The 12,608-nt window shown below is 44.9% G+C and overlaps 1 protein-coding gene across 1 annotated transcript in view; it reads left to right on the top strand.

The window, feature by feature from the left end:
* The window catches only part of cpxm2 (carboxypeptidase X (M14 family), member 2), a 128,749-nt gene extending 117,663 nt beyond the window's left edge, over positions 1 to 11,086 (top strand). The window contains exon 14 of the mRNA XM_055901702.1: positions 9,287 to 11,086. Within this exon, the coding sequence (XP_055757677.1) occupies positions 9,287 to 9,564 (278 nt within the window). The 3' untranslated portion in view covers positions 9,565 to 11,086. The remainder of the gene's footprint in view (positions 1 to 9,286) is intronic.
* Positions 11,087 to 12,608: the final 1,522 nt, after the last annotated feature.

The raw sequence follows: 12,608 nt of genomic DNA, 5'->3' as shown, positions 1-12,608 counted from the left end.
TGTTGTATTCAGCATTTCACTGTAAGGTCTACTACACCTGTTGTATTCATTATTTCACTGTAAGGTCTACTACACCTGTTGTATTCAGCATTTCACTGTAAGGTCTACTACATCTGTTGTATTCAGCATTTCACTGTGAGGTCTACTACACCTGTTGTATTCAGCATTTCACTGTAAGGTCTACTACACCTGTTGTATTCATTATTTCACTGTGAGGTCTACTACACCTGTTGTATTCAGCATTTCACTGTAAGGTCTACTACATCTGTTGTATTCAGCATTTCACTGTGAGGTCTACTACACCTGTTGTATTCAGCATTTCACTGTAAGGTCTACTACACCTGTTGTATTCAGCATTTCACTGTACGGTCTACTACACCTGTTTCTATTCAGCATTTCACTGTAAGGTCTACTACACCTGTTGTATTCAGCATTTCACTGTAAGGTCTACTACACCTGTTGTATTCAGCATTTCACTGTACGGTCTACTACACCTGTTGTATTCAGCATTTCACTGTAAGGTCTACTACACCTGTTGTATTCAGCATTTCACTGTAAGGTCTACACCTGTTGTATTCAGCATTTCACTGTGAGGTCTACTACACCTGTTGTATTCAGCATTTCACTGTAAGGTCTACTACACCTGTTGTATTCAGCATTTCACTGTGAGGTCTACTATACCTGTTGTATTCAGCATTTCACTGTACGGTCTACTACACCTGTTGTATTCAGCATTTCACTGTAAGGTCTACTACACCTGTTGTATTCAGCATTTCACTGTGAGGTCTACTACACCTGTTGTATTCAGCATTTCACTGTGAGGTCTACTACACCTGTTGTATTCAGCATTTCACTGTGAGGTCTACTCCACCTGTTGTATTCAGCATTTCACTGTGAGGTCTACACCTGTTGTATTCAGCATTTCACTGTGAGGTCTACTACACCTGTTGTATTCAGCATTTCACTGTAAGGTCTACTACACCTGTTGTATTCAGCATTTCACTGTGAGGTCTACTACACCTGTTGTATTCAGCATTTCACTGTAAGGTCTACTACACCTGTTGTATTCAGCATTTCACTGCAAGGTCTATCTACACCTGTTATATTCAGCATTTCACTGTAAGGTCTACTACACCTGTTGTATTCAGCATTTCACTGTAAGGTCTACTACACCTGTTGTATTCAGCATTTCACTGCAAGGTCTATCTACACCTGTTATATTCAGCATTTCACTGTAAGGTCTACTACACCTGTTGTATTCAGCATTTCACTGTAAGGTCTACTACACCTGTTGTATTCAGCATTTCACTGTAAGGTCTACTACACCTGTTGTATTCATTATTTCACTGTAAGGTCTACTACACCTGTTGTATTCAGCATTTCACTGTGAGGTCTACTACACCTGTTGTATTCAGCATTTCACTGTGAGGTCTACACCTGTTGTATTCAGCATTTCACTGTAAGGTCTACTACACCTGTTGTATTCAGCATTTCACTGTAAGGTCTACTACACCTGTTGTATTCTGCATTTCACTGTAAGGTCTACTACACCTGTTGTATTCAGCATTTCACTGTAAGGTCTACTACACCTGTTGTATTCAGCATTTCACTGTAAGGTCTACTACACCTGTTGTATTCAGCATTTCACTGCAAGGTCTATCTACACCTGTTATATTCAGCATTTCACTGTAAGGTCTACTACACCTGTTGTATTCAGCATTTCACTGTAAGGTCTACTACACCTGTTGTATTCAGCATTTCACTGTAAGGTCTACTACACCTGTTGTATTCAGCATTTCACTGTAAGGTCTACAACACCTGTTGTATTCAGCATTTCACTGTAAGGTCTACTACACCTGTTGTATTCAGCATTTCACTGTAAGGTCTACTACACCTGTTGTATTCAGCATTTCACTGCAAGGTCTATCTACACCTGTTATATTCAGCATTTCACTGTAAGGTCTACTACACCTGTTGTATTCAGCATTTCACTGTAAGGTCTACTACACCTGTTGTATTCAGCATTTCACTGTAAGGTCTACTACACCTGTTGTATTCATTATTTCACTGTAAGGTCTACTACACCTGTTGTATTCAGCATTTCACTGTGAGGTCTACTACACCTGTTGTATTCAGCATTTCACTGTGAGGTCTACTACACCTGTTGTATTCAGCATTTCACTGTAAGGTCTACTACACCTGTTGTATTCAGCATTTCACTGTAAGGTCTACTACACCTGTTGTATTCAGCATTTCACTGTAAGGTCTACTACACCTGTTGTATTCAGCATTTCACTGTAAGGTCTACTACACCTGTTGTATTCAGCATTTCACTGTAAGGTCTACTACACCTGTTGTATTCAGCATTTCACTGTGAGGTCTACTGCACCTGTTGTATTCAGCATTTCACTGTAAGGTCTACTACACCTGTTGTATTCAGCATTTCACTGTAAGGTCTACTACACCTGTTGTATTCAGCATTTCACTGTAAGGTCTACAACACCTGTTGTATTCAGCATTTCACTGTAAGGTCTACTACACCTGTTGTATTCAGCATTTCACTGTAAGGTCTACTACACCTGTTGTATTCAGCATTTCACTGTGAGGTCTACTACACCGGTTGTATTCAGCATTTCACTGTAAGGTCTACTACACCTGTTGTATTCAGCATTTCACTGTAAGGTCTACTACACCTGTTGTATTCAGCATTTCACTGTAAGGTCGACTACACCTGTTGTATTCAGCATTTCACTGTGAGGTCTACTACACCTGTTGTATTCAGCATTTCACTGTAAGGTCTACTACACCTGTTGTATTCAGCATTTCGCTGTGAGGTCTACTACACCTGTTGTATTCAGCAGTTCACTGTGAGGTCTACTACACCTGTTGTATTCAGCACACGTGACAAATACACTTTAATTTGATTAGTTAGCATTTTATAGCATTAGTTAGCATTTTATAGCAAGTCATTTTTTTGGTAAAGGACAAAGCAACAGCAAGCTTCACTTGTAGATGTGTAACGTCAGTGAGTCACTCGTTAGAGCAGACGTTCTACTGGTACCAATGTGTTACTCTCCGTGTTGCCGTGACAGCGGATCGACAGATGTGTAACGTCAGTGAGTCACTCGTTAGAGCAGACGTTCTACTGGTACCAATGTGTTGCTCTCCGTGTTGCCGTGACAGCGGATCGACAGATGTGTAACGTCAGTGAGTCACTCGTTAGAGCAGACGTTCTACTGGTACCAATGTGTTGCTCTCCGTGTTGCCGTGACAGCGGATCAACAGATGTGTAACGTCAGTGAGTCACTCGTTAGAGCAGACATTCTACTGGTACCAATGTGTTGCTCTCCGTGTATCTGGGACAGCGGATCAACAGATGTGTAACGTCAGTGAGTCACTCGTTAGAGCAGACGTTCTACTGGTACCAATGTGTTGCTCTCCGTGTTGCCGTGACAGCGGATCGACAGATGTGTAACGTCAGTGAGTCACTCGTTAGAGCAGACGTTCTACTGGTACCAATGTGTTGCTCTCCGTGTATCTGGGACAGCGGATCAACTGATTCATAACTGTCACCGTATTTCACACACAGATCAGTGGTTGAGCTGAGATGTGAGGATGGGTGGGCGGGCGGGTGGGTGAACGGCATGATGGGTAGGTAAATCAAACTGTCGTTTCTGCGGCTGGATCAAAGGTTCAGCACACATGTTGAGTTCAGTTCACCGTTACTTCCAGGAGACAGGAGACAGGAGGGAGGAGACAGGAGACAGGAGGGAGGAGACAGGAGGGAAGAGACAGGAGGGAAGAGACAGGAGGGAGGAGACAGGAGGGAGGAGACAGGAGGGAGGAGACAGGAGGGAGGAGGGAGGAGACAGGAGGGAGGAGGGAGGAGGGAGGAGAAGAGGAGACAGGAGGGAGGAGGGAGGAGGCAGGAGGGAGGAGGGAGGAGGGAGGAGAAGAGGAGACAGGAGGGAGGAGACAGGAGGGAGGAGGGAGGAGACAGGAGGGAGGACGGAGGAGGGAGGAGGGAGGAGGGAGGAGACAAGAGGGAGGAGGGAGGAGGGAGGAGAAGAGGAGACAGGAGGGAGGAGACAGGAGGGAGGAGGGAGGAGGGAGGAGACAGGAGACAGGAGGGAGGAGGCAGCATGGAGGAAAACACAATGTCATGCCTAGTGGAGACAGGAGACAGGAGAGAGGAGGGAGGAGACAGGAGACAGCAGGGAGGAGACAGGAAACAGAATGCAGGAGACAGCAGGGAGGAGACAGGAGATAGGAGACAGGAGACAGCAGACAGCAGGGAGGAGACAGGAGACAGGAGACAGCAGGGAGGAGACAGGAGACAGCAGACAAGAGACAGGAGACAGGAGGGAGGAGACAGGAGACAGGAGACAAGAGGGAGGTAAAACACAATGTCATGCCTAGTGGAGACAGGATACAGGAGATAGGAGACAGGAGACAGGAGACAGGAGAGAGGAGACAGGAGACAGGAGGGAGGAGACAGGAGACAGGAGACAGGAGACAAGAGACAGGAGGGAGGAGGGAGGAGACAGGAGACAGGAGACAGGAGACAGGAGGGTGGAGACAGGAGGGAGGAGACAGGAGGGAGGAGACAGGAGACAGGAGACAGCAGGGAGGTAAAACACAATGGCATGCCTAGTGGAGACAGGAGACAGGAGGGAGGAGACAGGAGACAGGAGACAGGAGACAGGAGGGAGGAGACAGGAGGGAGGAGACAGGAGACAGCAGGGAGGAGACAGGAGACAGGAGACAGGAGACAGGAGATAGGAGACAGGAGGCAGGAGGCAGGAGACAGGAGACAGGAGATAGGAGACAGGAGACAGGAGACAGGAGATAGGAGACAGGAGACAGGAGACAGGAGACAGGAGATAGGAGATAGGAGACAGGAGACAGGAGATAGGAGATAGGAGATAGGAGACAGGAGACAAGAGACAAGAGGGAGGAGACAGGAGACAGGAGACAGGAGGGAGGAGGGAGGAGACAGGAGACAGGAGGGAGGAGACAGGATGGAGGAGACAGGAGACAGGAGGGAGGAGACAGGAGACAGGAGACAGGAGATAGGAGATAGGAGATAGGAGACAGGAGGTTGGAGACAGGAGACAGGAGACAGGAGATAGGAGATAGGAGACAGGAGACAGGAGACAGGAGACAGGAGACAGGAGACAGGAGACAGGAGACAGGAGATAGGAGACAGGAGACAGGAGACAGCAGGGAGGTAAAACCAAGATGACAACACGGTGCTATTATTAAACTTCTAAACAGATGAGCATTAAAGGAGAGTTCCTCTGTTCATGAAGTAGGTCAGAGCACCCTCGTCTTCCCTTGTTTCCTTCTCTATTTCCTCCCTCCTTTCTTCGTCAGTTCAGTCAGTGAACTCCTAGAGGATTGCTTTTTGAAGCTGTTGTCTTTCGCTGTCGCCAAGTATCAAGTTGTGCTGCATTCTTCCAGGACTATATTTGCATACAGGAAAGTTAACTTCCACTGGCTTAAAACAAGTTGTTTTTTGGTGATTCACAGTCCGTGACCTGTATGGTGGAATGCAGTGTGGATTGGAATGCTGTGACACGTGCTGAACTCTCTTTCTCACATTTCTTCTGACACGTAACCTACAATACATACACAGCACCTCATCTCTGTCTCTCTCTGTCTCTCTCTCTCTCTTTCTCTTTCTCTTTCTGTCTCTCTTTCTCTTTCTCTTTCTCTCTCTTTCTCTTTCTCTCTCTGTCTCTCTCTTTCTCTTTCTCTTTCTGTCTCTCTCTCTCTTTCTCTTTCTGTCTGTCTGTCTGTCTGTCTGTCTGTCTGTCTGTCTGTCTGTCTGTCTGTCTGTCTGTCTGTCTGTCTGTCTGTCTGTCTGTCTGTCTGTGTCTGTCTCTCTCACACTCACACACACAGACTCTCACACTCTCACCATCACTCACTCACTCACTAATTCAATTCAATTCAAAGGGCTTTATTGGCATGTGGAAACATATGTTAACATTGCCAAACTAAGGGATGTAGATAATAAACAAAAAAAAGTGAAATAAACGATAAGAAATTAACAGTAAACATTACACTACAGTGTTCTAAAAGAATAAAGACTTTTCAAATGTCATATTATGTCTATATACAGTGTTGTAACGATGTACAAATAGTTCAAGTACAAAAGGGAAAATAAATAAACATAAATATGGGTTGTATTTACAATGGTGTTTGTTCTTCACTGGTTGCCCTTTTCTTGTGGCAACAGGTCACAAATCTTGCTGCTGTGATGCACACTGTGGAATTTCACCCAGTAGATATGGGAGATTATCAAAATTGGATTTGTTTTCGAACTCTTTGTGGATCTGTGTAATCTGAGGGAAATATGTGTCTCTAATATGGTCATACATTGGGCAGGAGGTTAGGAAGTGCAGCTCAGTTGCCACCTCATTTTGTGGGCAGTGAGCACATAGCCTGTCTTCTCTTGAGAGCCATGTCTGCCTACGGCGGCCTTTCTCAATAGCAAGGCTATGCTCACTGAGTCTGTACATAGTCAAAGCTTTCCTTAAGTTTGGGTCAGTCACAGTGGTCAGGTACTCTGCTACTGTGTACTCTCTGTTTAGGGCCAAATAGCATTCTAGTTTGCTCAGTTTTTTTGTTAATTTTTTCCAATGTGTCAAGTAATTATCTTTTTGTTTTCTCATGATTTGGTTGGGTCTAATTGTCCTGAGGCTCTGTGGGGTGTGTTTGTGAACAGAGCCCCAGGACCAGCTTGCTTAGGGGACTCGTCTCCAAGTTCAAATCAAATCAAATCACATTGTGTTTGTCACATGCGTCGAATACAACAGGTGTAAAACCTTACAGTGAAATGATTACTTACAAGCCCCTAACCAACAGTGCAGTTTAAAAAATATATTTAATAATTTAAAAAAAATAAGAATAAGAATAAGAAATTAAAGTAACAAATCATTAAAGAGCAGCAGTAAATAACAATAGCGAGACTATATGCAGGGGGTACCTGTACAGAGTCAATGTGGAGGCTATATACAGGGGGTACCGGTACAGAGTCAATGTGGAGACTATATACAGGGGGTACTGGTACAGAGTCAATGTGGAGACTATATACAGGGGGTACCGGTACAGAGTCAATGTGGAGGCTATATACAGGGGGTACCTGTACAGAGTCAATGTGGAGACTATATACAGGGGGTACTGGTACAGAGTCAATGTGGAGACTATATACAGGGGGTACCTGTACAGAGTCAATGTGGAGACTATATACAGGGGGTACCGGTACAGAGTCAATGTGGAGACTATATACAGGGGGTACCGGTACAGAGTCAATGTGGAGGCTTTATACAGGGTATTACGGTACAGAGTCAATGTGGAGGCTATATACAGGGGGTACCGGTACAGAGTCAATGTGGAGGCTATATACAGGGGGTACCGGTACAGAGTCAATGTGGAGGCTTTATACAGGGTATTACGGTACAGAGTCAATGTGGAGGCTATATACAGGGGGCACCGGTACAGAGTCAGTGTGGAGGCTACATACAGGGGGTACCGGTACAGAGTCAATGTGGAGGCTTTATACAGGGGGTACTGGTACAGAGTCAATGTGGAGACTATATACAGGGGGTACCTGTACAGAGTCAATGTGGAGGCTATATACAGGGGGTACTGGTACAGAGTCAATGTGGAGACTATATACAGGGGGTACCTGTACAGAGTCAATGTGGAGGCTATATACAGGGGGTACCGGTACAGAGTCAATGTGGAGACTATATACAGGGGGTACCGGTACAGAGTCAATGTGGAGGCTTTATACAGGGGGTACCGGTACAGAGTCAATGTGGAGACTATATACAGGGGGTACCGGTACAGCGTCAATGTGGAGACTATATACAGGGGGTACCGGTACAGAGTCAATGTGGAGGCTATATACAGGGGGTACCGGTACAGAGTCAATGTGGAGGCTATATACAGGGGGTACCGGTACAGAGTCAATGTGGAGGCTATATACAGGGGGTACCGGTACAGAGTCAATGTGGAGGCTATATACAGGGGGTACCGGTACAGAGTCAATGTGGAGGCTATATACAGGGTGTACTGGTACAGAGTCAATGTGCGGGGGCACCGGTGTCGAAGTAATTGAGGTAATATGTACATGTAGGTAGAGTTATTAAAGTGACTATGCATAGATAATAACAGAGAGTAGCAGCAGTGTAGAAGAGGGGGGGCAATGCAAATAGTCTGGGTAGCCCTTTGATTAGGTGTTCAGGAGTCTCATGGCTTGGGGGTAGAAGCTGTTTAGAAGCCTCTTGGACCTAGACTTGGTGTTCCGGTACCGCTTGCCGGGTGATAGCAGAGAGAACAGTCTGTGATTAGGGTGGCTGGAGTCTTTGACAATTGGATGGCAGGAAGCTTGGCCCCACTGATGTACTGGGCCGTACGCACTACCCTCTGTAGTGCCTTGCGGTCGGAGGCCGAGCAGTTGCCGTACCAGGCAGTGATGCAACCAATCAGGATGCTCTCGATGGTGTAGCTGTAGAACCTTTTGAGGATCTGAGGACCCATGCCAAATCTTTTCAGTCTCCTGAGGGGTAATAGGTTTTGTCGTGCCCTTTTCACGACTCTCTTGGTGTGCTTGGACCATGTTAGTTTGTTGTATAGTTCATCTCTATGTAGGTGATGGCTTTGTTGTGGAAAATGTAGGAATCGCTTCCTTTTAGGTGGTTGTAGAATTTAACGTCTGTTTTTCTGGATTGTGTTAGCGCGTGTCGGCCTAGTTCTTCTCTGCATTATTGGGTCTTTTACGTTGTACACAGAGAATATTTTTGCAGAATTCTGCATGCAGAATCTCAATTTGGTGTTTGTTCCATTTAGTGAATTCTTGGTCAGTTTGCGGACCCCTGACCTCACAGCCATAAAGGACAATGGGTTCTATAACTGATTCAAGTATTTTCAGCCAGATCCTAATTGGTATGTCAAATGTTATGTTCCTTTTGATGGCATAGAAGGCCCTTCTTGCCTTGTCTCTCAGCTCGTTCACAGTATTGTGGAAGTTACCTGTGGCGCTGATGTTTAGGCCGAGGTATGTACAGTATAGTTTTCTGTGTGCTCTAGGACAACGGTGTCTAGATGGAATTTGTATTTGTGGTCCTGGAAACTGGACCTTTTTTGGAACACCATTATTTTTGTCTTACTGAGATTTACTGTCAGGGCCCAGGTCTGACAGAATCTGTGCAGAAGATCTAGGTCTCACTCACTCACTCACCTCACTCACTCACTCCTCTCTTTGTCTCCCTAGCGGTGGACGGGGACTACTGGAGGCTGTTGAACCCAGGAGAGTACAGCATCACGGTGAGGGCTGAGGGTTACAGCGCCAGTAGTAAAGTGTGTGAGGTGGGCTATGACATTGGAGCGACCCGCTGTGACTTCACCGTCAGCCGCACCAACCTGTCACGCATCAAAGAGATCATGGAGAGATACAACAAGCAGCCCATCAGACAGCCTCTCAGGACGCCCGTCAGGCAGCTGCAAGCACGCAGGCCCGGCCCCAGACACAGACGCGTGAGGACATCGTAGGGACCACCAGGGAGGGTTAGAGAGAACGAGTAGCCCGGCCACAGACACAGACACGTGAGGACATCGTAGGGACCACCAGGGAGGGTTAGAGAGAACGAGTAGCCCGGCCACAGACACAGACGCGTGAGGACATCGTAGGGACCACCAGGGAGCGTTAGAGAGAACGAGTAGCCCGGTCCCACACCTGAATGTGCTGTCTTGCCAATCTGCCAATGACCATCGGGCTTTACAGCACAAACTGATCTGGGACAAGGGGGTGAAGAGAGAGCAATGAGAGACAGACTCTAACATCTCTCTCTCTAGTTCTGATCCAACTCTTCTCTGTTCTGATCTCTGTCTCTCTGTCTCTCTGTCTCTCTGTCTCTCTGTCTCTCTCTCTGTCTCTCTCTCTGTCTCTCTGTCTCTCTGGCTTTACAGCACAAACTGATCTGGGACAAGGGGGTGAAGAGAGACCAATGAGAGACAGACTCTAACATCTCTCTCTCTAGTTCTGATCCAACTCTTCTCTGTTCTGATCTCTCTCTCTCTGTCTCTCTGTCTCTCTGTCTCTCTCTCTGTCTCTCTGTCTCTCTGTCTCTGAATTCACAGCACAAACTGATCTGGGACAAGGGGGTGAAGAGAGAGCAATGAGAGACAGACTCTAACATCTCTCTCTCTAGTTCTGATCCAACTCTTCTCTGTTCTGCTTTGATCGAGACTCTCTGTTTGTGGAACTCTGTTTAGCCGCATCCGTCCAGAGTGTTGGTGGAAGTGCAGATTGGAGATTGATGTTAATGATGTTTTGAGTGATAATGGTGTTTTTATGTATCAAAACAAGACGCTGTTCTTTCAACCATGAATTAAGCTCTCTGGTGCGCTGGTCTTACTGTATAATAAGTGTCTTTTTTTTTTGGAACCATCTTCTCTACCAAAGTCTCTACCAAAGTGTTATTACAGTATACATGGTTAACCCTAAATGTACATTTTACTTTGTGCCATTATTTGGTAATGAAATTGTCAGTCTGTATTTCCAAATGATGAATTTTGACCATGGATATTACCACGTGTGTCTCTACTAACTCATGCAGTACAAACGCAGTAATAACTATCTTAGCGACACGTTTATAAGCTTCATCCTTGCAAGTAATATCCTTTGAAATTGTTCTTTGGAATAAATAAATAAAACGATGCATATATTTTGAATGTATAAAAAGCTCTATATATAATTTTGTTATCATCCTCATGTTACTTTTCTGCGTTCAGAAAGGATTTTAAGTCCAGGTTTTCAGCTCATTTATCCCCTGATTTACAAACCACACGTCTCAATGGCTGGTCCAGGTGTCCCCATGACATCACAAGTCCTCTTGTTGTTCTCTACTGCTCCTCTATTGGTCCTCGTGCAAAGGGAGAAGGCCGATGACATCACGAATTCCCCGTCAAAACCAACTACTCGAAAGCCCGACTCATTAAAGGTTTGCAGTTGTGTCTAATAAAAAACATTATTTTGCTCAAAACGTATGTTTTTTTTTACCCCTTTAGTGTGTGTGTACTTGCCTGTATTTATAGATGTCGCTTTTCAAAAGTAAAAGTTCAGGAATCGCTGGAGGACATCTTTAATCAAATATATGTATATTTATATTTGAAGAGCTTTGAACACTGTAGTCTCTCTGAAATCCTACCATTTTATTTTTTAGATGTTCTGAAAGGTTTTGTAGGTTCCTACCAAAAGGTCAAAGAAAAACAACTAAACATGGTGACAGCCGGTTGGCGCCACTACGATAGTAGGATGAAGCTCAATGTTACATTCAAATCTCCCTACCATCATGTCTAAGACAATGTGTCACCAATGTCAAAAACATTTGCAAATCAACTTGATTGGAGGTACACAACACACTCCCCGCCTTTCCCCGCCGTCCGATCGTTACCGAGAACCACATACCGGATTTTTAACGGGTTCTTTAGCAATTGAATTTTCAGAGTATTTTCTGCACCCTACCTAGCTCAAATTCTAGACGTCGGATTAAAACGAGACTGTAGCGTCCATAAAAGTGACCATTGGACTTTCGTAAATGTCGGATTGACTACCTAGCTAGCTATCACCAGTCGGATGAGAAGCAAGCGACAAGCAAAGGAAGATAGCTAGCTAGTTATATTTGCTATGGAAGGTTTTTCATATGGTTGAAGTCATCTGTATAAACTAAATCAGAGCACAGACAAATAAGCTAGTGATCATCCTTGGCTGCTATTATAGCCAGTAGCTTCAGGTCAATAACACTGTAACAACTCAATGTTGACAATATATCCTAGCTAGCTACAATATATTCTTCCATAAAGCGTAGCTAGCTAGCTATATTCTTCCATAAAGCGTAGCTAGCTAGCTATATTCTTCCATAAACCGTAGCTAGCTACAATATATCCTTCCATAAAGCGTAACTACCTAGCTATATTCCTCCATAAAGCGTAGCTAGCTAACTATATCCTTCCATAAAATGTAGCTAGCTAGCTATATTCTTCCATAAAGCGTAGATAGCTAGCTATTCTTCCATAAAGCGTAGCTAGCTAGCTATTCTTCCATAAAGCGTAGCTAGCTAGCTAAGGAAAGTTCATAGTCAACTTCAAACTTTTGGGAAATGTGTGAAACTGGCACGCTGCTAACTTATAATACATTCAACGGGCAATGTTAATCTAGCTACTCCGGCACGATACAGTCAAATTGGCCAGATAGCTACATGTGCAGCCAGCTTTCAGTTTCATCACAAACACTGCTAGCTAGCCTACATTTCCTCAACCAATAAGCAGGGTCTCACAACACAAACTAGCGGATGTCTTGCTAATAAACCAGTTAGATATGTTGAATCTAAACCCGGCCAATGCACATGCAAGTAGCGCATTAGCTGCGCATTGCAGTGAGTGTACACATGCTATCTAGCTAGCTAATTAGCCTGATAAACACACAAGACAGACACTTTGCTGTTCGAGTATCCAGAACAGATTCCAGCCATTATAATGTGCTGTTCCAGAACACTCCTGTAACGTCCTGACCAGAGTTCTTATGTGTTTTGCTT

Source organism: Salvelinus fontinalis, chromosome 37, assembly GCF_029448725.1.
Source record: "Salvelinus fontinalis isolate EN_2023a chromosome 37, ASM2944872v1, whole genome shotgun sequence".
NCBI lineage: Eukaryota > Metazoa > Chordata > Actinopteri > Salmoniformes > Salmonidae > Salvelinus > Salvelinus fontinalis.
Note: the sequence above shows the minus strand (reverse complement) of the source record. Positions and strands in the feature narration are given on the sequence as shown.